General features: G+C 43.7%; 1 protein-coding gene across 3 annotated transcripts in view; it reads right to left on the reverse strand.

Annotated features, from left to right (window-relative positions):
* DNER (delta/notch like EGF repeat containing) overlaps positions 1–27350 on the reverse strand; it is a 334821-nt gene that overhangs the window by 77294 nt on the left and 230177 nt on the right. For 2 of the 3 annotated variants that reach the window (XM_053597822.1, XM_053597824.1), the window contains exons 6-7: positions 23286–23439; positions 7742–7855 (exon numbers count right to left, since the gene is read on the reverse strand). In XM_053597822.1, the coding sequence (XP_053453797.1) occupies positions 7742–7855; positions 23286–23439 (268 nt within the window). The remainder of the gene's footprint in view (positions 1–7741; positions 7856–23285; positions 23440–27350) is intronic. The other variant, XM_053597823.1, reaches the window with a different exon arrangement.

A 27350-nucleotide genomic window follows, 5' to 3' on the forward strand; every position in this document is an offset into this window, starting at 1 on the left:
TAATCATAATTGTCCTTAATTGTCCTCATATCAAAATTGAGTACATAGGATTCATGCTTCTCCAATCTTGTGATGCTTTACTAAGAATAATGTCTTCCACGTCCATCCAGGTTAATACGAAGGATGTAAAGTCTCCATTTTTTTAATGGCTGAATAGTATTCCATGGTGTACATATACCACAGCTTGTTAATCCATTCCTGGGTTGGTGGGCATTTAGGCTGTTTCCACATTTTGGCGATCATCTCTATATATTAGAGAAATGCAAATCAAAACAACCCTGAGATATCATCTAACCCCAGTGAGAATGGCCCACATCACAAAATCTCAAAACTGCAGATGCTGGCGTGGATGTGGAGAGAAGGGAACATTTTTACACTGCTGGTGGGACTGCAAACTAGTACAACCTTTCTGGAAGGAAGTATGGAGAAACCTCAAAGCACTCAAGCTAGACCTCCCATTTGATCCTGCTATCCTACCTCTTTTTAAAAGAAAAGCATCGAGATGTTATGGATCCATTCATTCATCAAACGGTAACTTCTGACAGCCACCTGCCAGCACTAAACTGGGCACCAGAACGGTTTCTGAAGAGGAAAGAAAGCTAAAGCCAAGAGACAGGATCCTAGTCACTCCCTAAACGTTAGTGCAGCGTTGTCCCCACTGCTAATGGAAAAAAGCCGGCAACCAAAAGTCCTTGCAGCGCTTTTATTTAAACAATCTCCGAGAAATTGTGCCGTGTGAAAAAGAAAAATGAACTTAGTTATAAAACGAAAATTAACCAACATGCACCAAACATAGAAATTAAATTTTACTCGCATTCAGTAAGTCTTAATACCCTGCTTCATTTCCAAATGGTAAAACTATACACACTTGGGACTCCATGGATCTCAACTGCTATGATTCCTAAATAAAGTGGTGCTTTAGGGATAACACCACATTTTAAAGGAATAAGAACAGCATTTTATTCTGGTCTGTTAATTTTATGAGGACATGTTGTGTGTTTCCTATGTAAATACATGCAGTTTTATATTGCCTAAGAGAGTGTTTTCACCAAGATCATACATATCAGGATATCGGAAAAACAACAAAATCCCAGAACTATATCACCCCTAAATCCTTACTGGGTAACATGCCAAGTTTCTGAACAATACACATCATCTCAGAGATAACTTTTATGACATGTGTTGCTATTGCCTATAAAGCCCTTTAAGATGAAAAGCATTACCTCTGAAATCTGAGTTGCACAAAAGGATTTATATGACTACTCAGGGCTATAAAATGCAGAAAAACTAAACAGTTTGGGTAAATCCTTGTAGCTTGTTGCTGTGTGATTTAACCTATGGGACCTTTGGGCTGACAAAAAAGGTTTCTATCCCAGTCCTTCCCTAGAGTTGCTTAGAGGTTATGAAGCTTTTCTCTATAAACATGACTTAAAACCAGACGGATTTATTGATTCAGCAAATGGCTCTTAAACTCACATACAATATTTGAATTAAAGACTTTTAGGAATGGTATCCCTTAAAGGTAGTAGTCGACCCTCATCATTTCATAACAAGGAACTAAAGGCTGGTATAGGTAAAAATATATGACTCACCCAAGTTGATATGACCAGCATCACACTAAGATTTATTCAGCTCTTACTATTTGCTGAGTATAGTGCCAAGGGATTTTTCTGTTCTTCACACCAATTTGCAAAGGTCTATATTAGTATCACTCCATTTTATCAATAGGCAAAATCAGCCTCAGAGAAGCAAAGAACTATTAAAAGAGATGGGCCCAGATTTCAAGCCTAAGCAGTGTGACCCTGAAAGCCACATTCAAAATCACTCTACTCTGTTGCTTTGTCCCTGGCCCAGACAACTGACCTTCAGACTAGAGAAAAATACCACCTCTTCACACTCAGCCATGGGAGTTTCCATGTTATAAGATCTTTGATGTCTGAAGACAGCAGAAGACACCATGGCCCAGCTCTGAGCATCAGGTCAGCGCCCCACAATCTCAAAGTACCAAACAAGCTCTGAAGTGTCATCACGATGTCAATGTAGAGCTTTAAAGCTTCTCTTTAAACTAACTGATATGTATTTCCAACAGATGATTCTCATAGTATTTGGTGTATGTTATAGTCGAAAAGAGTCTAAAAGACAGAAGATCTAGCAAGTGGAAGTGAGGACTTGAATTTTCACGGTGTAAAGATGGATCGAACCTTTATCTGAGGAGGAGAATCACCAGAGTGCGTTCCCAGTTGAATGCAGAGAACGAAGGTGAGAACAGAGCCCCATGATCCCTGAGGCCTTAATTTGGGTAATTTCCAGGTAAACAGGATTTCAGCTGGGATGAATTATCCCAGATGGTGATAACTGATACGATGTTTTAGAATACAAAAAGAGGAAGGTTAGATCTGAGGAAAAGGGACAAGATATTTCATACAATCCACAACTCTCAAGAATAATGTGATGTGAATATGCAGATCTCAACCCACCTGCAGTTACAGGACTGAAAGAAAGAATTCTCCTACCCAGGTACATATTTTCCTTCGCATAATAAATCCTATGTATTTGTACAAATCCTATCAGTAAGAATAACAGTAGAAAATATCTTTTGTTCTTTTTTGCAGTTTTTGGCTGGGGTTGGGTTTGAACCTACCACCTCCAGTATATTGGGCCGGCGCACCCTAGTCCTTTGAGCCACAGGTGCCTCCCTAGAAAATATCTGTACATGAATGTTTTGTAAAGTTCATTGGATAAAATAACATTTTCTCAAAATAGTTCATGAAGCCCCATGGTCTTGCCTTTGGCCGCTGATTGCCATATGCCTTCTGTGAGAGGTAGATGGCAACAAGGTGACGTCATTCCCTCAGCCATCTCCATATGATGTGAATTGTCACATCTGCAGTACCAACAGACGTCCCTTACTGCTGAGCGCTTTCATCACTATTGATGATTTCTTCTTATTCTTTATTAATTTATGTAGTATTCTACTTCAAATCTTGGGGGTGGGGTGGGGTAGAGAGTGTATAAAAATCAACATGCTGAAGTGAAGATAGCAGTACTCAGATTGTATCTATAAATGTATTACATAGAGGGTGCAAAAAAATGTAGACACATTTTAAGGAAGGGAAAAACACTGTATTAAAACTGTCATACTCCAGTCGCATTTGACTTCTGCAATTATAACAGTTGCTAAAACATGCCTTGTATTCATCTTTCGTTATCAGTATGTATGATTACAATTTTAATACAGGTCTTTCTTAAAATGTATATACATTTTTCGGCATTTTCTGTATATTCATACACTTAAATAAACACATTTAAATACCAATATGCATATCATTAGACATCTTCAGAACTAAAATGCATTTAGTTTAAAATTTGAGGACCTCCAAGTTCTAAACCAAACACCAAGACAATCTCGGGGGAAGGAGTCAATTCGAAAGCATTAATGCCAGGTTCTAGTTACCCTCTGTTAGTGCTGCTGTGATTATTCAACAAGAAAGAGAGGAGCAAACACTCATGATATGCTACTTTTATTTCTTCTTACTATATCTTCCTGCTATCCCCTCTGTAACTAGAACCTGAAATTACACTTTTTCAGTATGAACTAGAGTTATGTAGAAGATCAAAGAAAAGCCAGAACTCGATGATGAAAGATGCAGCTCTCCGCACCAGAGAAACACAGGTGCACCCCGAAGGCGCACACAGGTGATGCCTGCACGGCAGCTCTCGGCCTGCCTGGCTTGGACCTTTGTGAAAGGGCGGGAGGCAAAGGAACAGCGCCCAGGTGGGAATTTGGCCTCTGAGGACCTGGCCCAGACCACATAGGAAAGGATCCTTGAAGGAAACAAAATGAAGATCAAAGGGTGGAAAAAGGAAGGATAGGAACAGTGATGTTGAAAGCACTAGTCAGAGGGAAAACCCAGTTTTAACAGCTTTCTAGCCTGCAAGGGATTTGATGTAAAAGGATTTCACTGTACTTATCAAAAAAAAAAAAAAAATATTCTCACTTTTTCCAGACTTGAGAATTTAAATAGCAGAGACATTTAGAAGCTTTCTTTGCATGTACTTTACTCATGATTATGGCTAGAAAGATAACTTTTAAAAATAAGCATAATGACCCACAAAGTAGACTGCTTTGAGCAGAGAACCCCATGAAAAGGAAGGCAAAGATATAGATTGTTAAAATAAATAAATCAATAAAAGTAAACATAATGGCATGTCTTTTACAGAATATATTCAGAGACAGCTGAGGACAGTGTTAGGAGCACAGGAGCCCACCTGCCATGGTTTCCGTTTCTGCCCAGCTGACCTCAGTCAAGTTGCCTCAGCTTTCCAATCTGTTAAGTGGAAATATTAAAAGTGTGTGCTTCATAAAACTGTCATGAGAATCAAATTAGTAGACGTAGTGGGTGATATCTGAGTGTTGACTTTTATAATTGAATTACTTGCCAACTCTAAATTAACATAAAACATGATCCATGCGTCAGGTATTAAAAGTAGGCAGGGCAAGAAGATGAATGGAATACATTTCCCTCCCTCAAAGAGCAAGGCACGGACCTGTGACGGACAGAATCAACGCAAACATGGAAGGGAGAAGCTGCACAGGCGGCGGGCAAGGTGCAGGGGCTGGCTCAGAACTCCATAAGGCTTGGTGGCTTGGAGACACTCTGAGCCTGCTTTCACGCTGCTGCGGCTGAGTGAGAAGGATCCTGGAGACACGGGCTCTTTTCAAAGTGCAGAGCTCTCTGCAAACATTAGTCACTGCTAATCTATAAACACCAGCGCTGTAAGAATGGGCCAGTGGGAGGGGCTGCTTTGAAAGTGGCTTCACCAGGAATGTGCTCAGCTGAGAGGCAGCAGTTCAGGTGAATTCTCTAAACTACTTTCATGGCCCCCTCTGAATGAAAGTCCTCATCATGGGAGATCTGCCTTCATCTTTCTACTTCTAGAGCTCTGCACTTTTTCTAGGCTTTATCTAGGCAGCACAGGAGACTTGAGTGCCACCGGATTTATCTAGGCAGCACAGGAGGCATGTCCTTAGACAATCCCACTGATCTGTAGAGACCAGTCTCTGTATTTAGACTGGGCCCCGGCTTTGCGATTCAAACAGTAACTGCCCAGCTGACATTGAATGTCACAAGGATCTCTCAAAGCCAGTGTGTCCCAAGAGGAACACTTCATTTTTCTGCTTCTCCATGGATGGCACTACCAACCACAAAGCGGCAGCAGCCTGAACTTGCCACCTCTCCCTCCACATCCTATCCCTCTCCAGGCCCCCTCCACTTTGTCTCCAAAGATCTCCCACATCTGTCAGCGTCTCTCCTTTTCAAATTCTTCCTTCTCTTCCCAGCAGCCGATATCTACTTCTTGGACTTCTGTGACAGTCCCCAAACTCCTCCTGTTTCCACCCTATCTCTCTCCAAATTATGTGCTACATCATTCCAGAATGAAAAGTTCCAATTTCCCTGTTGAAACTATCAATGGTTTAACAGTAATCATCGTTATGGAAACGATAATGATAAAGCAGCTAGTATTTACTGAGCACTTAGCCAGGGATGGTGCTAAGTACTTTATTATCCGCATCACCCCACTGAACCCTCACACTGACCCTAGGCAGTGGCATTATCATTGCCCCCACTTTACAGATTAAAACATCAAGACAAACAGTGTGAAGTCCACCTGCCTATGGACAAAGCTGCTATGAAGTGGTGAGCCCAGATTTCAGACCTGTCTCTGGCTCCTTCCCCTTTAGGATGAAGGCGAAAGGTTCCCCCAACCTCCAGCCCTGCAGGCCTTGCCCAGCACCTCCCACCTGCCCAGCCACCTCCCCCCTCTCCTCTCAGGGTCTCTGCACCGGGGAGTGTCTCCAAGCACCCCAAGGCCTGCAGAGCCCTTTAGCACACCCTCAAGACACCTACCCCTGCACTAACTACATACCTGTGTGCACCACGGGAGGGGCCCTCTCTGCCTCCCTTCCCATTATGTCCCGGCGCTGGAGTAGTGCCCGGTACTGAGGAAACGCTCTGTGCTTCAGCAAATCTTTACTGAAGATTGCAAATGGAAGCGAGAGCGACAGCAAAAGTCCTAGGTTCTAGTTCAAGGGCTATCTTTTACTACCACCGTTATTTTGGGCAAACTGTCCTCTGGAGTCTCACTATAACTTTCTAATAACAATAATAATAAGGTGTTTTGGAGTTCCTAAAGCTCTTTCAGGAAAATCCCATTTGATCCCAGAATGACTGACTCTGAAGCCTGCCCTGGATTACACAGCAAGGCCTCAAGCAGAGTGAGGCGGCAACGCACTCAGGCAGGCCGTGACAAAGCTCTGGGAAATGCAGAGCGCCCTACATCGGAGTGGGCGTCGGTGCTGTTCACTCGGTCTTCAGGCCTCAGCACCGTCTCTAAGTTTTCCCGCTTGTTAAGACAGTCGAGCCCACCCTGCAAAAGGAGACGTGGAGGGCGAACAGCAGGACCGGACCAGCACATTTAACACACGCCCAGGGCACACAGCCTGGGAGGAGGACACGCAGGTGCGCCACTGCTAGGCCCGTCCCCCGGGAGCCGGGAGCTGAGAATCTGCATTCCTTAGTCGGAGTCCACTCCTTCAAAATATTAGAGTGTGTGAGGCGCCGCCCATCACAAGGGCAGCCCCCAGGCCCAGCACGGGTTGTCAACACCCATCCCAGGCTGCCCCCCACCCAGCCTCTCAGTTACCAGCCATCGAGGGTAACTGAGTGGGGAGATGTCCCCTCACCCACTCAGGCTCTGCATTTAATCTCTGCGGAGGCTGTGACTCCATGGAGTAGTCAATGTCAATGCTGTGGATCAGGAGGTTTGGATGGGCGGCCCCTGTGGCTCAGTGAGTAGGGCGCCGGCCCCATTTACTGATGGTGGTGGGTTCAAACCCAGCCCTGGCCAAACTGCAACAACAAAAGATAGCCGGGCGTTGTGGCGGGCGCCTGTAGTCCCAGCTGCTCGGGAGGCTGAGGCAAGAGAATCGCCTAAACCCAGGAGTTGGAGGTTGCTGTGAGCTGTGATGTCATAGCACTCTATCAAGGGAGACAAAGTGAGACTCTGTCTCTAAAAAAAATAATAATAAATTTAAAAAATACAACAATAAAGATTTAACGTAATCCCTTCCATAACATCCCCTCAAGCAGAAATGAGAACTAAACTTCCTCATAGTACAAAGTAATTCCTCGAACACCAGCTTCATAGCTGTGATTATTTCCCCGCTTCTTCAGGTAAAACTAAACTGACAGTAAAACTGTTTTTTGTCTGTTTGTTTGTTTGTTTTTAATAAAAGCAGGCCTAAAAATGGCTCTCCCAGTGACTTGAATTTTCTAAGACATTAGAAGGTTGATTTCAAAACAAAAGCAGAGGAACTTCAAGTTGAATGTTTCACTGAGAACTGGTATCAAAAACCAAATAATTGTAACAACACAGGAATTTAAACAAGTGAAATTCCTTGTTTTGTTATAGCTATTCCTTTAAAATGTATAAATAAAAATAACAGAAATCCCTCAATCATGTCTAATATTTAAACATAATTTTTCAGCTACTACAGCATATAGCTTTAAAAAAAAAAGGAAGTGTTACCTATTTTTGTTTTATTAATGGAACAAAATAGGAAGTTCTAAGAACTAGTAGAGTTTCTTAGAAATTTAAAGTACAAAGCTAACCAAATTAGTTTATGGTTTAAAGTGGAAAGCAAAAGGTCTTCCTGTAGTAAAGAACAGAAGGTATTTACCTTCTGGACACTGGCAGGTGAATCCGCTGGGACTAGAAATGCACGTTGCTCCATTCCTGCACGGTTCCAGGATACAGTAATCAATCTTGGATTGGCAAAGCTCTCCGGTATAATCTGAATAAAACAAGATGTACATTTCATAAACCATGCTATTCCAAACCACCCCGTGAGTTGATGGACTCAACAGCTACCCACCTAAGAAAGGCCTTCAGCTAAAGTCTCCCAGATATTCCTTGATCTAATTTAGTTTTACGAATTATGTAAGTTTAGAAACAATCATAACAGTTGAGAATCATCATTCGAAAATAATTTACTTGGCAAAAATCTTTACCGCAAAGGGACACTCGTCTTCAGGTTTGTGTTTTATCTTGAAATACTAATCAGAGCCTTCCGAAGCTGAGGGACAACCACCATCCCCATGACAGTCTTCTGACATAAGAATTTACAGGGCTCAGCTTGAACTAACCAAGATGGAGGCCACACCCCCTTGGTCATCATGACACCTACATGGAAAGCACGAGGGAAATGTCTCATGTGTTCAATTTCTTAATTTATAATATTTTAGAGCTGGAAGAACCCATCTGTGTTCATTCTGTGCCCTGTTCCCATTTTATTTTTTTATTTTTATTTATTTATTTTTTTTTTTTATTTTTTTTTTATTTTTTGAGACAGAGCCTCAAGCTGTCACCCTGGGTGGAGTGCTATGGCATCACAGCTCACAGCAACCTCCAACTCCTGGGCTCAAGTGAGTCTCTTGCCTCAGCCTGCCAAGTAGCTAGGACTACAGGCGCCCGCCACAACGCCTGGGTATTTTTTGGTTGTAGTTGTCATTGTTGTTTGGCGGGCCCAGGCTGAATTCAAACCCACCAGCTCTGGTGTATGTGGCTGGCGCCTCAGCCGCTTGAGCTACAGCACTGAGCCCCTGCTCCCATTTTAAAAATAAAGAGGTCAAGGCACATATAACACCAAGCACATTAAGGTATTTTTAATACTTATTTGAGTCACAAATCCAACTCTCTTAAATTATCTGGGAAGCAGGGATCCCATGGCAGTTGTAACATAACCATACATGTATAATCAGCAGTAAGGATGTACACCTATTGGAACACCTATGCAAAGAGCTTTAAATTCCAGATTTTTTAAATCAGTTTTGAAAACAAAGCTCTGCCCAAGAGACAAGTTTAAAAAAATAACATGCTAATATGTTTCTCATTTTTAAGTGGGAAATGGAGGCATTTTTTTTTTTTGGAGTGGGGGAGACAGGAGGCAGAGCTGGGGTTATGGGCTTATGGGGTCACCCAGCATCCTTAGAGGTATACACGAGCTCCTCTGCTAAGGACCAGGTATGGACGTGCAATGTGGTGATGGTTCAAGACCTGATCCTTCTCCACAACAGGCTCATCAGGGGGAGCCAGCTGTTATTGTTAGCCTCATGGGAGTTACTAATTGGAAATTCCAAGACCACTACCATGTTTTCCTAATTTCAGATTAATATGTGGGTACAAATGATTAGTTTACATTGTTTGAATTTGTTAGGTAAAAAAAAGTCCGAGTTGTAGTTGAGCTCTGCACCCAGGAGGTGTGCCATACAAGCCTACATTGCACCCATTAGGTGAGAGCTTATCAAGGCCCCCGACCCTGTCCTCCTCCCACTGCCCCCTTCCCCCCTTGAATTTAAAAACTTGAGTTCTCTTTCCTTGTGTGGGAGTGTAGTTGTTCATCTACTAGTTTCATATTAGTATTGAGTACACTGGATACTTGTTTTTCCATGCTTGTTATACTGAGGAGAATGTTTTCCAAATCCACCCAGGTAAATGCAAAAGATGCAAAGTCTCCATCTTTCTTTTTTATGGCTGACTAGTATTCCATGGTGTGTGCATGGGTATGTATGTATGTATATATGTGTATATGTGTGTGTATATATATGTATATAGCACAGTTTATCCATCTGTGAGTTGATGGGCATCTTGGCATCTGTGAACTGAACTACAATAAACATTCAAAATGTCCTTACAGTAAAATGATTTTTTTTCTTCTGGGTAGATACCTAGTAAAGGGATTGCAAGGTCAAATGGAAGGTATACTTTTAGCTCTTTGAGGATTCTCCGTACTTCTTTCCAAAGGGCTGTATTGACTGAATTATTCCTGCTGGCCCACTGAGGACAGCTCTGGGAGAGGAGAGGCAGAGGAAAGGAACCATGAGCATCCTGTGGGCTGGACTGCTCAAGGGATCCTTAAATACCAGAGGGTCATTTCTCGTGCCCTCCAAGAGCAGGGAGTTAACTGAGGTTGTCAAACAAATCACTGCCTTTGACATATCCATATGTGATACTCTGAACAGAATAACAAAGTCTTACTCATATCACCCTCCCTATGTCAAAACTAAATGACTGATTGGTAGAAACATAAATGAAAAAGACCGTTAAAGCTTTGCCTGGGATCTTTCTTCCATCCTGCTGCTTTAACCACCCTTCTCTGGGGAATAAAGTAACCACACCAACCGTGAATATTTCCCTATCTTACTAAAGTGACAGACACCCAGAGGGCCTTGTAGAAGATGCTCAAGAGAGACAGTGACGGTGCCAGTGCCTCAGACAGGAAAAGTAGTATGTGAGGACCACAGAATGTGTATTATGGGAAATTTGCTCTAGCGTGCACACACACAAATGAGCATTTCAGCCTTGAAGATCTATGCCGTAAGTTTCCAAATGCAATTCTGGCAGGACACAGAGAAAAACTGATGTAGAGGCCCAGAAGTACAAGAGGTGTAACATCATTTATACTTGGCTAAACATAGAAAACAGTGATAATCATCTTCATTCTGTTTCTCAAATGATAAAAGCCCATTCCTGACTATGGAGGCAAGTATCAGTAATGACCTAAGAGCCCTTCCTTCCAGTGATATACCCCCCCACCCCCAATAGCCAGATCACAAACATTCACGAACCACTTTCCCAACAATTGTCACAACCATGTAACACCTTTCACGTCATCTGGTCCCAGACATCACCACTCCTCACAGGGACTCCAGGAAAGGCCTCCCAGCCTCACCACACTTGCTTCCTTACAATCCATTCTGCCCATGGGAGTAGTCAGAAGGATCCTTTTAAGGTATAATTTGCACCCTATTACTCCCACACTTAAAACCCTCCCCTGGCTTCCCAGATTCCCAGTGTTGGGAATAAAACCCAAACACTTTACCCAGGGGCTAAAAGGCACAGGATGATCTGACCCCTGCCCATTCATCTCTGCCCACTCTCCCTGCTGACCATGACACTGCAGCCACCTGGGGCTCCTTCTGTTCCGGGACACAGGCTTTAGAATTGTTTTCATGCTGTGGCCTCAGGATCAAAGGCATGAGAGGGATGCAGGATTCAACAGAAGCAGTTCTAGTCCTGCCCCGCAAAGAGCAGCATGGCGCAGATCTGAAATTGTATGCTGGAGAAATCACTGAAGAAAGTTAGTGATAAGCTTTGGGAGGTGGTGGAAGGGGTGGGGCTAGTGGACCTGTGGTGGAATTTCATCCGTACAATCAGGAAATAAAGATAGGAGTAGAAATGAATTATATAACAGACAGGAAGACCTAATACAAGGTATTAATGTCATCTCTAGAACCAAGCAGGAAGGCAAGAAAATGTCTTTTTGTTGTTGTCATTTTTTTATTTCAGATTAACATGAGGGTACAAATGATCAGGTTACAGTGTTTGCGTTTGTTTTTTTTTTCTTTTTTTATTATTATTAAATCACAGCTGTGTACATTAATGCGATCATGGGACACCATACACTGGTTTTATAGACCGTTTGACACATTTTCATCACACTGGTTAACATAGCCTTCCTGGCATTTTCTTAGTTGTTGTGTTAAGACATTTATATTCTACATTTACTAAGTTTCGCATGTACCCTTGTAAGATGCACCGCTGGTGTAATCCCACCAATCACCCTCCCTCCGCCCATCCTCCCCCCTCCCCTCCTGGAGGCTGGATCCTTGGAGAACATTCTACTGTAACAAAGATGTAAGTAAGAATAGTTGTGACTCAGAATATATAATGAAGACCCCTTTCCCAGTAAACTGAGGCTTGGAGCTTTGAAAGCCATCTGTCCCCATGCAGGGGTGTGAGATGAAGTATCATGTGTGTGACAGTAAGTGAACCCAGGCTGAGAGCTAACTGGTGAAGGGGACAGTATAAAAGATGACCAGACACCTTTACGGAAACACATCTAACTATAAATCTATTCCGTGGGTGTTAACAGATTACATGGGATCTAATACAGACTTGGACTATTGGATTTCATATTATTTTTTATTTAGGTATAAAATATAATTTAAAATGTATTAGTGTTGAAGAGAGAATAATGGCTCTGTCTCCCCGTGAATGTCTGAATGGCTTGGAGAAAGCTGTGTCAGAGCGGCCTCTTTGGATTTCCAACAAGTCCACCCCACCCGACACGCATACATATTATTATTATCTGCCTATGCCCTTCAAATGAAGCAAAAATCTTCCAAAGGTCAATGGCAAATTACATAAGGAGTAACTGAAGTTGGCCAAATGAATCAGACTCTATCGAAAAACAAGGGAATTGATCAGTGGTGTTTTTTTAAAACAGTCTCCTTCCCCACACAATTGTTTTTGTGTAAGATGTTTATTTCATGATTCCTCTACTGAAATAAAAAAAAAAAGTATATATTCTTCTGTGTTGCTTTGGCTCTGTGAGGTAGAATCTAATTGTTTCTTTGGAGAGCTGTTCTGAAAGCCTCCAAGGTGGGAATGGTGCTGAGAGCTATTTTTAACACTCTGGTCTTTTAATAGTCTGGCCTGTGCAGTGAGGGGAAGCTGCTGGATTTGGATTGAAAGCCCAGTGCTAAGAGAAAGCCCACCAGTCTCAGTTCAACCTGGGGGACGCAAGTAGCCGGTACCAGGGCCTCAGCTGCTGCTGCTGCGATGGCATGCCTAATATTAGCATGCCGAAGCAAGAAAAATCAGGAATCTGTGCACCAATAAGACATTTGGTCTCAGAGGCATCCAATTTCAAAGACAGAAGGCAAACATTATTTAACGGAAAAAAAAAAAAAGTAAGATTCACTGGCATGAAGAAAACAAACACATCTGGACCAACGCAAACATGATTTAACAAGTAAAGGCAAAGAGAGGATATATGAAGCCCATCTGTGAAAGACTATAAATAAAACATAATTAAAATAGAAATATGCAACAAAAACAAAAGCATGATGCAGAATTAGGAAATTAATCCCAAGGTTAGAAGGAAAAGTAACCACATCTTACAAAGGCCACAGGGGAAAGGACAGCAGCATGAAGAGTGACCGTTCTGGGAGGGCAATGCAATGACCAGCTGAGTGAGCACATCCAGGGGATGCCCTTGACCTTCGTTTCCCTCATGGCTGAAAGGAGGATGTAGTGAGCACCAAGGGTGGTTGTAAAGACTGAATGAGATCAACTCCAAGCAGTAGGTGCAATTTCTACCAAGTGTACCCCTGAATCCACAATTGCGTGTGTGCTATGCCTGGCACATCCTAAGCGGCTCCATATTTTTTGAATGAACGTAGAGTTTACAGATTTTAAAACTGCAAATAACATGCCAATTTTGTCTTACATCTGTTTTCAACAGACAATTTCTCCAAGTGTGGTTTCCAGGCCAGTGGAACTTGGTGCAAGTTCATATTGACCAGCTTCATCCCAGACGCACTGAAGCAGAAACTCTGGGGCAGGGCCTGGCAATTTGAGGTTAAGAAGTCTCCCAGGTGCTGGGCGCAGTGGCTCACGCCTATAATCAGCACTCTGAGAAGCCAAGGCTGGTGGATTGCTTGAGCTCAAGAGTTTGAGACCAGCCTGAGCAAGAATGAGACCCCCACCACCGTACCCCTTCCCCATCTCTAAAAAAAAAAAAGAAATAGCCAGGCATTGTGCTGCCTGTAGTCCCAGTTACTTGGGAGGCTGAGGCAAGAGGATCACTTGAGCCCAAAAGTTTGAGGTTGCTGTGAGCTGTGATGCCACAGCACTCTACTGAGAGCAACAAAGTGTCAAAAAGGAGGGAGGGAAGGAAGGAAGGAGGGAGAGAGGGAGGGAGGGAAGTAAGTCAGTCAGTCAAACAGGTGATTCTGATACAAGGTAGGTGCATACTAAAGTTTGAGAACCATTTTCTGGAAAACTGGAAGAAAATAATCTTTTAACATCAAATATCATTTACTTAAAAATCACACATGCAACGCAAATTACAAAGGATAAAGATCAGAGGCCAGTGGGTGAAAGTCGAACGCTGCGTCACACCAGACGCCTTGCGTGATTGCGCTTGTCAGCACGTGCTGTTTCTTTTCCTTGTGAGTTGGAGCTCCAGGCTCAATTCTTACAACCGTCACTGTGTTCTTTCCACATCTACTTCTCCATTCTTGAAGGTCAGGTATTGATTATTTTTTGTCCCAGCCTCTAGCACCGAGCCAGGGACACTAAAAATACTCAATGTGTAGTAAACTAATGACTTTATTAAGCTCCATGCATTACTCTTTTTAAAGTAATTGTTCTCATGCCTTTTCCCTAGCTCCCAAATAAGAAATTGCCATATTGATATAAGCCAGACTTATAGATGACAGCTCTACGTTTTCATCCGGTGATGACAAAGGGGAAGAGATGTTAATGAAGTCCCTTTCATTAAGTATGTCCTAATGACTGCCCCTGAGAAACTGAAATCAAAAGGAAGGAAACATTAAGTTAATTAAGAATTTACGCTGTGGGACAGACAAGTCAGGGGATTCAATTAAAGGTATTTATTAGTTGAAATCTAAGTCTAATAGTGTAATAAATCGAATTATAGGAGAAGTATTCATTTACTCTTTCAGAAAGAATTTTGTGCGAGTGAAAATTCACACTTAGGGAATCTAAAAGAAGTGTAGGGACAGTTCCTTCCTTCAGGGAGATTACAGGCCAGATGAGGAGATAAGACACATGTTCATATGAAATGCTAGCAAGAGCAGGAGAATGAATGCCACCAAGGCTGGACTAACAGGGGAGAAGGGCTGTGCACAGGAGTCGGGGTCACCAACACGGCACCTCAGGAGGTTTGTGCACAGAGCACAGACATGGGAAAGATGTGCCGCAGCTCAGCCCCTTCCAGTCCTCATCCCCATCTACTGGAGGGCGTAAGTCTCTCCTTCTCCCTCCCCAGGAGCAGGTTCTCTGGTCTGGACCCAGTAAGGGAACTCCAGAGGGACTGTCAACACCAGGCGTGGGGTGGGGAGTGGACAATGCCTTTGCAGACACAATGAGGAGAAATGAAAGCTCCAGTCCTTCCCATCCTCCTTCCTTCAAGGGTGTTTAGAGGAGGATATGTCAGCAGACGTGCCGATGCCCCATCCAAACAAAGTGCAGGAGCTGAGGCAAGAGGCCAGAAGGGGGTCCGGACACCATCACTTAGAGTCAGCAGCTGAAGAGGGAGGGGGGAAATCGAGGGCTCGAGAGCTTTCAGCAGAAGGGACACTGCAATGTTCTGTAGGCCAGATGGGGAAGACTTCTGGAGAATGACCAGCAACTGCTGGATGAGGACAAGGAAAGAGCCCTGGAAAGGACACCCCAGTAACCCTGGAGATGCAGGTTTATGACACATGGAAGAAAGCAGCGTGAGTGGGTGGGTGGAAAATTAGGAATTAGGTCAGTGTGTGTCAGTATGAAGAAGAGAGAAGAGAGGAGGGGAGGAGGAAGAGGGCGAGAGGAGGAAGAGAGAGAGGAGGTGGCACAAGTGGAAGGGCAGCAGGGACTCACCACAGTCTTGCTCATCTGAGGGACTGGCTTTGAGACGGGGAAGAGCATGAAGACCATAGACTCCTGCAGACAAGAAGCCGGGAGAGAGGGGAGGGGACGAGGCTGCGTCCAAGGAAAGGAGCCACAGGGTTGGCAGCACATGAACCTGGAGGGGCCAAGAGGGAGGCTGGAGTTGGAGCCTTCACAGGTGAGGTTCTCAGCTGCAGGGTGCGCAGCAGCAGCCAAAAGGTGGAAGTGATCCAAATGTGGGCCAGCAGACACGTGGGCCCACAAAACGTGGGCAGCCACACAGTAGAACCTTACGCAGAATAAAAAGAAAAGTAGTACAGATACAGAGGATGAAGTTCTGACATGGGGAGGGTGATGCTGATACAGGGAGGATGGTGCTGACATAGGGAGGGTGGTGCCAACACAGGGAGGGCAATACTGATAGAGTTTGCACTCTGATGATCTCTGCAAACATTAAGCTAAATTCAAGAAGCTGTCAAAACAAGCTGTATCTCCGATAGCCAAACTTACATGCCAAGTCCAGCACCAGCAAATCCACAGAGACAGAATGCAGATCAGAGGTTGTGCAGGGATGGGGGCAGAGTGGATGGTAGAGTCAGGTAGTGCTTGCCAAAGGGTAGAGGATTTCTTTGGGGATGATGAAATGTTCTAAAATTGATTATGGTGATGGCTACACTACTCTGGATAGACTAAAAATATTGAATTATGCATTTTGGGGGTATGTGGGTTATATCAAAATAAAGCTGTTATTTAAGTAACAAACCTTGGAACTACCTACACTCACCCCTTCCACTCATGCCACCCACCAAACCCTCCAGCAAGTGTTATTGGCTCTGCCTTCAAATATAGTCCAAATTCAAAACTTTTTAGTATTTCCAGTGCCTCAGAGGTCAAGCCATCCTTATCTCTTGCCTGAATAGTAAACAATATCCTAACTGGTTCCCCAATCTGCCCCCCCCCCCAAGTTCTACATTGATCCTTTTCAGAAAGAAATCAGATGAGGCCCCACGCAGGTCACGTGTTCATGGTTTCCTGTCCCTCCCTCTATCCTACTCCACGGCCCTGTCTGGCATCCATGTCAGCTCACATCTTGTCGCTGGTTCTCAGGCTCTGTGTTCCTCAGACAGGCACACATATTCCTACCTCAAGACCTTTGCACGTAGTCCTTTCAGCCTGCTAGAATAAAGTATCTTACACGAGGTAATTTATAAACAGCAGAAATGTATCACCAACTGTTCTGGAGCCTGGAAAAATCCAAGATCAAGGTGCCTGTACATCCGGTTCCTGGGGAGGGCCAGTTCCTCATAGTCAGCACCTCCTGTGTCCTCACTGGCAGAGAAAGCAGGCAGCTCTCTGGGACACCAACCCCACTGCCGAGATTCGAGCCCTCACCTCCAAAGGTTCCACCTTCTAATACCATCACCTAAGTGACCAGGTCCCCTTGTGAATTTGGGGGCACACAAACACAGACCTTCACACATATGCGTAGCAGGTAACTATTCTCTCTGCCTGGAATACTCTTCCCTTGATATTCACATTGTTCATCAGCCCTTTTTACCCAGGTCTCCTCCCAAACATTTCCCCTTCAGGGAGGCTTTACCGAATGCCCTATCTATAATCTTACTCCCATTTTTCTTCATCTCTTTACCCTGTTTTAGTTTTTGGTTCATAGCAACTATCAGTACTTGGTCCTTTCCCATGATTACAAAACACACATAATACTACAACACACACACAATACACATATATGCAAACAAACACACATACACACACCCCACACACATTCTCTCAAATACACACACATATGCATACCATTTATTCATCTCCCTCTATGAGCCCAGGGACTTTGCTTTGTTCACTGCTGTATTCAGGGAACTCAGAAAATACCTGGCACATAGTGGGCATTCAGCGAATAAATGTTGAATGAATGAATTGCCCTTGCAACTTCTTATTTCAAAGGTGAGGAAACTCAAGAGGGTTTAAGAAAGGTCAGAAGATCACATGAGGTAATAGAACAGTAAGTTGCAGATTGTCGAATGAAACCCTGACATGCCTTATTACAACATTCTTCCATCCCTATCTAACCCCAATTGGCAGTCTCTCCAGTGTGGAGAAGGATGAACGACACCGTGGCAATGCATTCATAGACCACACCTCCCAAACTATTCATAACAAACATTAACATGTCCCAGTGAAGCACACGCCTAGACCTAGACTCTAAGAAGGACCCAGAGTAAAGGGGCCTGAATCCCAGTTCCTTCACAAGCTGTATGACCTCGGCCCCTCAGCCCCACCAAGACACCAATGCTTCACACACAGAGACACATTCCATAGTCTTTGCCAGCCTGAAACTCTGAACCAATCCCCCTTTTAAAAATGACATTCAAGATTTGCTCATATACTTGTTACCTGTGTCGGAAAAGACTAAGTTTGAGAACTCACAGCAATGTAACCAGGCTTTGATTCCAAGAGCAGGTGACCCATTTCACACTGACAGCACAAAGGCGTTGACGCTTACTCACTGCGTGTGTGAGAGACAAGAGCCGTGGTGGGAACATGTGAGACGCTCCCCTGCCTCCCTCAGAAATGACGAGTTTTACAAAGTGGGCTGAAATCACCAATTAGTTGGAACAATGTAGTGGTTTGAAGTTGAAAACGCTCTGCATAATGCTAATAATATTTTGGCAGTGGTGGTTCCAAACGTGTATCATCAGAGCTATTCTTTTCAGGGAAAAAAAATAGCTACTTTGAAGAAAAATTACATTCTTGAAATTAGAAAGCTTTTATAAAATGAATTCTGATTAGAGAAGTTAAATTTCAATACAGAAGTTAAATTTCAACTTCATAATGCATTACATGACTACTCTCTACAAGACACGGGTCTTAGCACTGGCGTGATGGGAAAATAAAGACTGATGTAGTACAACTGTCAAGCCCTCAAGCCAGCCACCGTCTGATGTGAAAGGCAAATAACACAATCACTGTTACAGGGAAAAGCCCAGGGAGACAAGGAAAAGGGAGAAGAAGCAAAGAATTGAGCCCTACTACAGACACACTTATATGGCCCATAGAATTGTATCTTATTCCCTCACTCATTTATTCATTCAGAAAAAAAAAAAAATTCTTTTTTTGCAGTTTTTGGCCGGGGCCGGGTTTGAACCCACCACCTCCAGTATATGGAACCAGCACGCTACTTCTTTGAGCCATAGGTGCCACCCCAATTCAGAAAATTTTTACTGAGTACCTACTGTGTGCCAGGCTTCAGGTCAGATGCTGGCGATACCATTGACAGAACCGACCAAGAGCTTGCATTCCTGGACCTTGTCCAGTGGGACAGGTAAGGGTCTAGGTCTAGGGCAGATGCACCAGGTTTGCACCTGACTTTGGCCTGAAGGGCTCTTGTAACATCAGGCAATAAGCAGGGTCTCCAGGGACCTTGTTCTGAAGCAAACAGTATTCCACTGGGGCTCGTGGAAAACCAGTAAGAAACGTAGTCCACATTTAAAATCTAATTGGGTGGGATTTATGATTGTAATATAGGTATTCTGTGTTAATAAACTATATGCTATTGTTTTTTAATAAAATTAAAAAGATTGTATTAGCTTGAGTTTCCATAACTAAATGCCACAGACTGGGTGGCTGAAACAACAGAATTGTATTTTTCTCACAGTTTAGAGGCTGGAAGTCTGAGATCAGGGTGCCAGTATAGTCAGGTTGTGGGGAGGGCTTTGTGGCTGGCAGAAGACTGCCTTTTTTGTTTTGTTTTGTTTTGTTGGCAGTTTTTGGCCAGGGCCGGGTTTGAACCTACCACGTGGGATATATGGGGCCAGCACTCTACTCCTTTGAGCCACAGGCACTGCCCAAAGGGCTGCCTTCTTGCAATGTCTCCCACAGCAGAGAGAGAAAGAGATCTTGGTATCTCTTAAGCACTTACCCTACAAGCCTTTCAGATTAGGGCCGTACTCTTAATACCTCATTTTGCCTTAATTACCTCCTAAATTATCTCCAGATAAGTCACATTGGGGATTAGTGGGGCAACATATGAATTTGGGGGGACATAATTTAGTCCATAGCATTCCACCTCTTGTTTTCCAAAATTCATGCCCTTTTGGCATACAAAATGCATTCATTTCATCCCAATATCCCCGAAAGTCTCAACCAATTCCAGGATCAAATCTAAAGTCCACATTCTCATCTATAGATCATCAAGGCCAAATGTGGTATGATTTATCCCAAGACAAATTCCTCTCCAGCTATGGACATGTGAAACCAGACAAGTTCTGGGCTTCCAAAATCCATGGTGGGGAGGTATAGGGCACACATCCCTGTTCCAAAAGGGAGAATTAGGAAGGGAGGGAGAAATGAAAGGTGTCCAGCAAGTCCAAAATCCTAGCAAGGCAAATTCCAATCAAACCTAACACTCAAGAACAATCCTCTTTGGTTTGATGCTGTGCCTGGAGACACGGGGCCCTGTCCTCCTGGCCCCTTGATACCTGAAAGGCTTCCTCACCCCCCCGACCCCCAGCTTTGAAACAAGGAGGAGACAGCCTTGGGCCCTGGGACCTGAGAGAGACATGGGCTGATACCACCTCTGGGGACGGACGGACAGCCCTGATGATCTGTGAACCACCTGGAGGGCGCGTCTTCCCTCTCCTTGAAGAATAGCTCGTGTTCGTAGCTAAGCAGCTCTATGTTCCATCTTGTAGATCCCTAGAAGGCTGACAGCCTCCTTTGTCCCCTCCTCCTCCTCTGTCCCCTTTAGTTCAAGTCGGCAGTGTCTTTGCTTGTACAATCCCTTCTCCACTCCCGGGTTCCGCTCAGATGGCTGATTAAATCCATGAGTCACACCCCCAGTCTCTTTATCAAGTGGTTGTCCAGTCCCATCCTTCATGTTCTCTTCAGAATAAAATTTCTTTTTTTTCTTTTTGCAATATGGACTAAAAATTTTCTAAATCTTTAAGTTCTGATTCATTTCGCTTAATTGCTGTTTTAATTTGTCTCTATCCTTTTGCATTTTCCTATATAAGCTATTAAGAAGATCCAGGCCTTCATCACTTTGCCTAAAAACCTTTCCAGCTAAATAGCCAATTGCATCACTCCCAAAGTCTATCTTCCACAAAATACTAGAGCACGGTTCAGCCAAGTGCTTTGCCACTTTATAAGAAGTTTCCAGTTTCCAATATGTTCCCTGTTTTCATCTGAGCCTTTACATCCACGTGGCTAACACACACCTCACAACTTGGTCACCCTCTCCCACTACCTAGCTGCAAAGCCACGTGCACATGTGTATATATTTATTACAGAAGCATCTCTCTTCTGTGCCAAAATTTATATCAGGCAGAGTTCTTCAAAGAAACAGAAGCAATATACATATATAAATGAATGATGAGATGCAGTACAAGAAATTGGCTCTTGTGAAAGGGAGGCTGAGAAGTCCCAAGGTCTGCAGCTGGAATGATTGCTCTGGTTCCAGGGTGCAGCAGCATTGAGAGTGGATGGAGAAAGGTGGGAGCCCATCACAGGAACACAGGCATGGGGTAACGGCAGCAGGCCAGAGGTGCTGGCAGGGGAGCTGCAGAGCGGTGGCCTTGGGTAGTAAAACAGAGAACACTGGAGACAGGAAGGGAGAGGGAGGCACCCAGACACCTTGTAGACGTGTGGCCTGTAGGAATGAATGGGACACAGGAAGATGAGCTGTGTGCGGCTGGGGCACGATGGGTTCTGTTTGGGGATGACTGAGCGGAAGGTGGCCTGGGACACCTTCATGGAGATGCCACACAGGCTGTCAGGGAAGTGGGTCTGGAGGGAACCTGACCTGGAGACAGAAACTGGGAGACACACTATACTACTGTTAAAATGAATGCGGTTGCTCCGTGTGTACTGACATGGGAGGATGTCTGTGCTCTACTGACAGATAGACACTGACAAAGGCACGTTACAGGCTCGGCGCCTGTAGCATAGTGGTTACGGCACCAGCCACATATGCTGAGGCCGGCCAGCTAAATAACAATGACAACTGCAACAAAAATAGCCAGGCATTGTGGTGGGCACCTGTAGTCCCAGCTACTTGGGAGGCTGAGGCAAGAGAATCGCTTAAGCCCCAGAATTTGAGGTTGCTGTGAGCTGTGACGCCAGGGCACTCTACCAAAGGTGACATAGTGAGACTCTGTCTAAGAAAAAAAGAAAGAAAGAAAAAGCATGTTCTAGAACAATATGCAAAATATAATTTTTTATAAAATTGTAGAAAAATAACCAACTGACTTGTAAGAGAAATACAGCAGAACCTCCAAAGTTGACCATGTCCGTAGTTGACCTAATTTTCACAGACTGGGCATGTACCACATGGATGTACCAGTGCAGAGGGCCTAGTGCCTGGTGTTGCCCACCTCTGTATGTTGACCAGCTTGTTACAATCCCTTGGGTGGTCAACTCTGTGTATACAGACACGCACAGACACAAAATCACACAAACACACAATGACAATGGAAGGTATGGGAAGAATACACCAACGATTGACCCATTCCTCTGATTGGAGAAAGTCTGGTGGGAATAGATGAACAACCTTCACTTCTTAGTTCCTCTCTCGTTTCTCACTCTGAGTACTTAAGCTCTTCACTCCACCCCCAGCTCCTACTTCATCCTGACCCCACACGGTGGTAGACGTTGGCAAAAAGATGAGATGGAAAAAGAAAAGCTGTCAGTCTGGCACATTATCTGATAATAAAAGAAGAATAACTTGGAATTTCCTTTTAAGCTGCTTTGAAACAGCTATACCAAAATGTTCACTGGTAAAACGCCATTCCAGCTCCTGAAGGGTTAATAAGCAACTCTGCTGGGCAGTAAGTGAATGAACTAAGAATCACAGAGCGAGCGTGAAGGTCTACGGGCATACCGTCCACAGCATTCTGAGAGCCGCTCAGTGTGCTCTGAGGATTTCAGAGTCTCACGGAACACCCAAGAACACCCTGGACTCATCCAGGAATGCTGAAGACTCCTCCGCTGCGGGGAACAATGCACCAAGAACCTGGGCTAAAGAACATACGTGAACAAAAGGAAAGTCATGCAAATGGGAGGATGAGGTGGTTTTACATAACCATTCGTGTAGTTTATCCTAGATTTTTCTTGAGTTATTAACATAATCACCCAGTGCAGTGCCAGCCCACACTCAGTACATCCTTGGGGAATTGTTTTTTAAACATCCTGGCCTCTACTTGACCAAGAATATCATTTTCCCAGAACAAAAATGGTGGAATGCTTTTTTTTTTTTTTTTTGTAGAGACAGAGTCTCACTGTACCGCCCTCGGGTAGAGTGCCGTGGCGTCACACGGCTCACAGCAACCTCTAACTCTTGGGCTTACGCGATTCTCTTGCCTCAGCCTCCCGAGCAGCTGGAACTACAGGCGCCCGCCACAACGCCCGGCTATTTTTTGGTTGCAGTTTGGCCGGGGCTGGGTTTGAACCCGCCACCCTCGGCATATGGGGCCGGAGCCCCACTCACTGAGCCACAGGTGCCGCCCCAATGGTGGAATGCTTAAACAGAAGCCTTCTAAGGGCAGAAAGCAGGCCCGGACATGCTGCTCGTCCCTGTGTGAACTGGCTTCTCCCATTCCCAGATCACGGAATGTACAGACGGACAGAATCAAATGCGATGTGAAGCTGCCTCATCCAACAGCTGGATGAAGTATTGCTCAACCATCCTTAATCCATAAGAGCACTCCGTACGGAGAGACACCTCCCAGCCACGAACTACGCATATACTGTACCTGCAAGGCAGATGCAGGTGAAATTGCGCCCCATGTGCTTCTCATCGGCATCGACGCAGCTTGCATTGTTGTGACAGGGCTTCCTCCAGCAAGCATCATATTCTTCACAGAAAGTACCCATATACTGGTCCTCACAGGAACAGGAAAAAGTTGCCTAAAACACAAAAATACAGCATTTGTTCCCAGGGGTCTCCCAAACGTCTGCTTTGGTCATGAGACTCAAAGTTCAAAAAGACCACTTCCTTTTTCTTTTTTATAATGATGCCAACCAGCCCTGAGTAATTTAATCAGATCACTATGTCATCATCTGGTTAAAATTGTACTTTAAAAAAAAACAGTGTGTTTCTTGACAGTTTAATTTCAAACATTTATTTCTGTATTTATTCATATTTATCCCAACCATTTTCAATCTGCCCTAAAATAGAAATGCAAAGAACAACTTGTGTTAAGCTAAAATTGAAGTTTTGCTGACCAGACATGAAACGGCAATTTTGCTGGAGCAGACAGATTGTGCTACAGCCATTAAATGAGGTGTCACTCCAACCAGCTAAAATCCTGCCACTTGTAACAAAAACATCCCCAAATGTCCTGCACAGACCATTCTCCCAGAGCACTGAGAGAATTTACTAAATCACTGTATAACCTGGTCTCCGTGGACAGCCAGGCAGATTACCTGAGTAAAAGGGAAAATGAAAAAGAGTATAATTCAAGTAACCATTATCTTAACACAGGCCCACAACTCAGACACGGAGAACTGAATTTGATTTGAAGCTTCATTTCTCAGGCAGTTGTAAAATCTAAATAAAACTGGGCCTTCCTGCTCCCTTCTCAATGCTGGCCTGATGGTAGTGACATGCCCAACAGAGACGCAGGTCTGCTCCAAAGCCTGTGCAGAGCAGGGTGGAATGTTACAAAGGATTTTCCTGAGGACAGGAGGAAAAGCTAAAGAGAATGGTATAAGCAAACCTAACAACTGAAAAAAATCTAAACAAGACACAGACAAAAGGCCTTTTCCAGCTCTCTCCCCAAGCCTGGCACGTTGACAGGTGTTCAGTCTCTACCATCCACAGCCACCGTCCCCTCAACCTCCCTGCCTCTCACTGGGCCCGGCCTCCTGCTGATAATCTTCTCCAAGTGTCATCAACTCAGGATTCCATCCGTTTCCCCAGGAACACCACCAGGGCTTTCCTCCCTCCTGAAAGAGGAAAGGGTGGTCCATTCTTGTCCCTTTAATATGCTTTTGTCTCTCAATTGAGTTTTAGCATTCATGTACATTTCTTGACATATTTACTCCTGCATATCAGATTTGTTTTGTACTACTGGTCCTGAGATATTTCCCTCATCTCATTCTCGTGATGTCCATCACACCGGCTGCTGGTGGTTGCTCACATTGAGGATGACAGGTTTTTGTTACGGCTCATCACACTGACCTTTCACGACAGCTCAGGGATTTTAGTTGACTTTCACGTTTTCTACATAACACAAACCCAGATAAAGTCCACATCTAAGTACAAGTAACACTAATGTTACCTTCTCTTCTCCAGTTCTCAAGTGACAATGGCGGCTCATCTAGAATAATTTTGACCTCAAAGAGATGTTTGTAGAATTTGCTACTAAGCAGAATGCTGAAGTGATTGCTGAATTTTATAAAATGTCATTTAAGCATCTATCAAAACCATCTATTGTTTTCCCTTGCGACCTATTATTACATGAATTGAATGCCTAGATTTCCTAGTACTGATCCAACCTTACATTCCCAGAAGAACATCCACGTAGGTCATTGTGTAAAATGGGTTTAATATGACTGGATCTATTTGCAGTTACACTTCTAATGCCTTCCACCTCACTCCTCACTTTCCCCACTTCTTCCAATAGCCTTTAAAAAAAAAAAAGAAAGAAAGAAAGAAAGAAACCGTCCCTTACCCACGAGATCACACTCTACAGCGTAAGAGGAGACTCTTCCCGGTAAGGGACTGAATGAGAAGTGAGCAGAGAGGCAACGTAACAACCCATCAGGAGGCCAGACGATAACACGAAGCCTTGGGCTCGACCACATTGCCAGATTTTATATAGGTTGGAGGGGTGTTAACAGGATATGCTTTTGTGAAGGAAATATGACAAGCCCTTGTCACCTGTACAATCAAGTCTCCTTTAGTTTAAGAACACATTCTTCAATTACATCTTAGAAACTAGAACAATTTTTCTTTTTCTTAAGTTAGAGCTACACTTTCTGCCTTCTGTTTCTACCATCTCCCAGATCTCTTTATGGTACAGAGAAATTTCTTCTGCAGCAGGTTGTGGACCTATCTGGGTTTTCGTCATGTCATGAGACTTTTCCTTTTGTGTGTGTTTGCATACACTTTGTGGCTGGAAGCTGGGAGACGCCACATAAAGGACTATTAGGTATCCTTTTAAAACAGGAAATTCCATTTCCCAGAATTGTCTTCTAAAGTAATCTTGTCCTTGCTCCAATACACAACAGAGTACACGTTTGATATTTACAGGAGTCGTGTCTGGAACCCTTTGTGCCTCCAAAGATTTGGGGCTGCCTTTGAAATGTAAATGCTGTGTACACCCAGTGCATACAATGTCACAGTGGGCCTCCACATCATGACAAATTACTATATGTCATTGGTTTTGGCAGCTGTGCTCTAAAATTTACTTGGTTTGTATCCAGACATTCCATATTGCAGATAAATTTCCTTGGTTATTTCAGGGACACATTTAGCATGTAATTTATCTAGCGGGTTCCATGGTAAGTATGTTGCCTGTGAAAAGAAATTATTAAAAGACCCAAATCAAATATCTTCAAGTTAGCTTAGATTGAATGTAGAGCTAAAAGAGAAGCCACACCTTTTGTTTTGCTTTAAGCAGGAATCTGAAAAGAAATTGATAAAACAATTGCTTTAGACAAAGCAGAACACAGAATTCATTCTTAAACTATGGTTGGTAAGTGAGGAAGGAGATTAACAAATATTTACATATCCAGGACCATAAAATTTTAGTTAAATCTCTGTGTCTTCTCCATCACATCATCCGTCAAGTTAGATTTCTTCCTATGTGTATCCTCAAAGAACAAAGAGCCTTCCTGTAATAAAAAGTGTTTGATCATTTCAAGATTGTTGACTTCTAAAAGATCCTGGATGCTTATTATAGGAAACTATGTTTGTTAGCATATTTTTCTGTAGAAAGCTGTGTTCAACCACTGAAAGTTGTAAACTATTATACCAACATTGAGAAACTTACCTCGCTACCTATGATATCACTAATCTGGGACTAGTTAACTCAACCAACATAAGGGACAACTAAGCTTACTTAAAATTAGTAGCTTAGCTAAAATTACAGAAGGATATTTCCTTGTAAAAGTATTGTGTGAGTAGATACAAAAGTATTTTTCAAGTAAAATGAATGATGATCCTTAGAGATTAATTTTAAAACCCAATACAGAATCTCAATTTTCCTCAACAGCTTGAAGCCAAATATTCCATTTGTACACTAATGAAAGTTTCTCAGTCAGTGGTGAGAAGTTTACTTTGAAAAATTCTACATTAAAAAAAGTTTCAGTCATATACACATTCTTTGATTCACCTAGTCAACAAATATTTACTGAGCACATACTATGTGCCAGGTACTGTTCTAGCAACTGGGGCCACAGAAATGAATAAGGCTCTCCATGGCGATTATATTCTACTGGGGCGGGGGGTAACTGATGATAAACAAAGGTTATAAACACTATGGAGAAGAACAGAGAAGGGGCATAGACAGGGGTGAGGCCAGTTATGGAGGGTGCAATCTACTACAGGGTGCACTGGGAAGGTGACAATTAGGCAAAGTCTAAGTGAGGGGCAGGGAGCAGCGTGGAGGTCTCTGAGGGAAGATGTTCCAGGTAAAGGAAGCAGTTGGTGCACAGACTCAAAGGGGAGCATGCTTAGCACATCCAAGAAAGACCCAGAGGCCAAGGTGGCAGGGTAGAGCAAAGGACAAAGAGAGTCATGGGTCAGATCATGCGGGGCAGTGATCCTCAGCTGGGAGCCATTTACTCTCCCAAGAGATGTTTGGCAATGT

This window comes from Nycticebus coucang, chromosome 7 (genome assembly GCF_027406575.1).
Source record: "Nycticebus coucang isolate mNycCou1 chromosome 7, mNycCou1.pri, whole genome shotgun sequence".
NCBI lineage: Eukaryota > Metazoa > Chordata > Mammalia > Primates > Lorisidae > Nycticebus > Nycticebus coucang.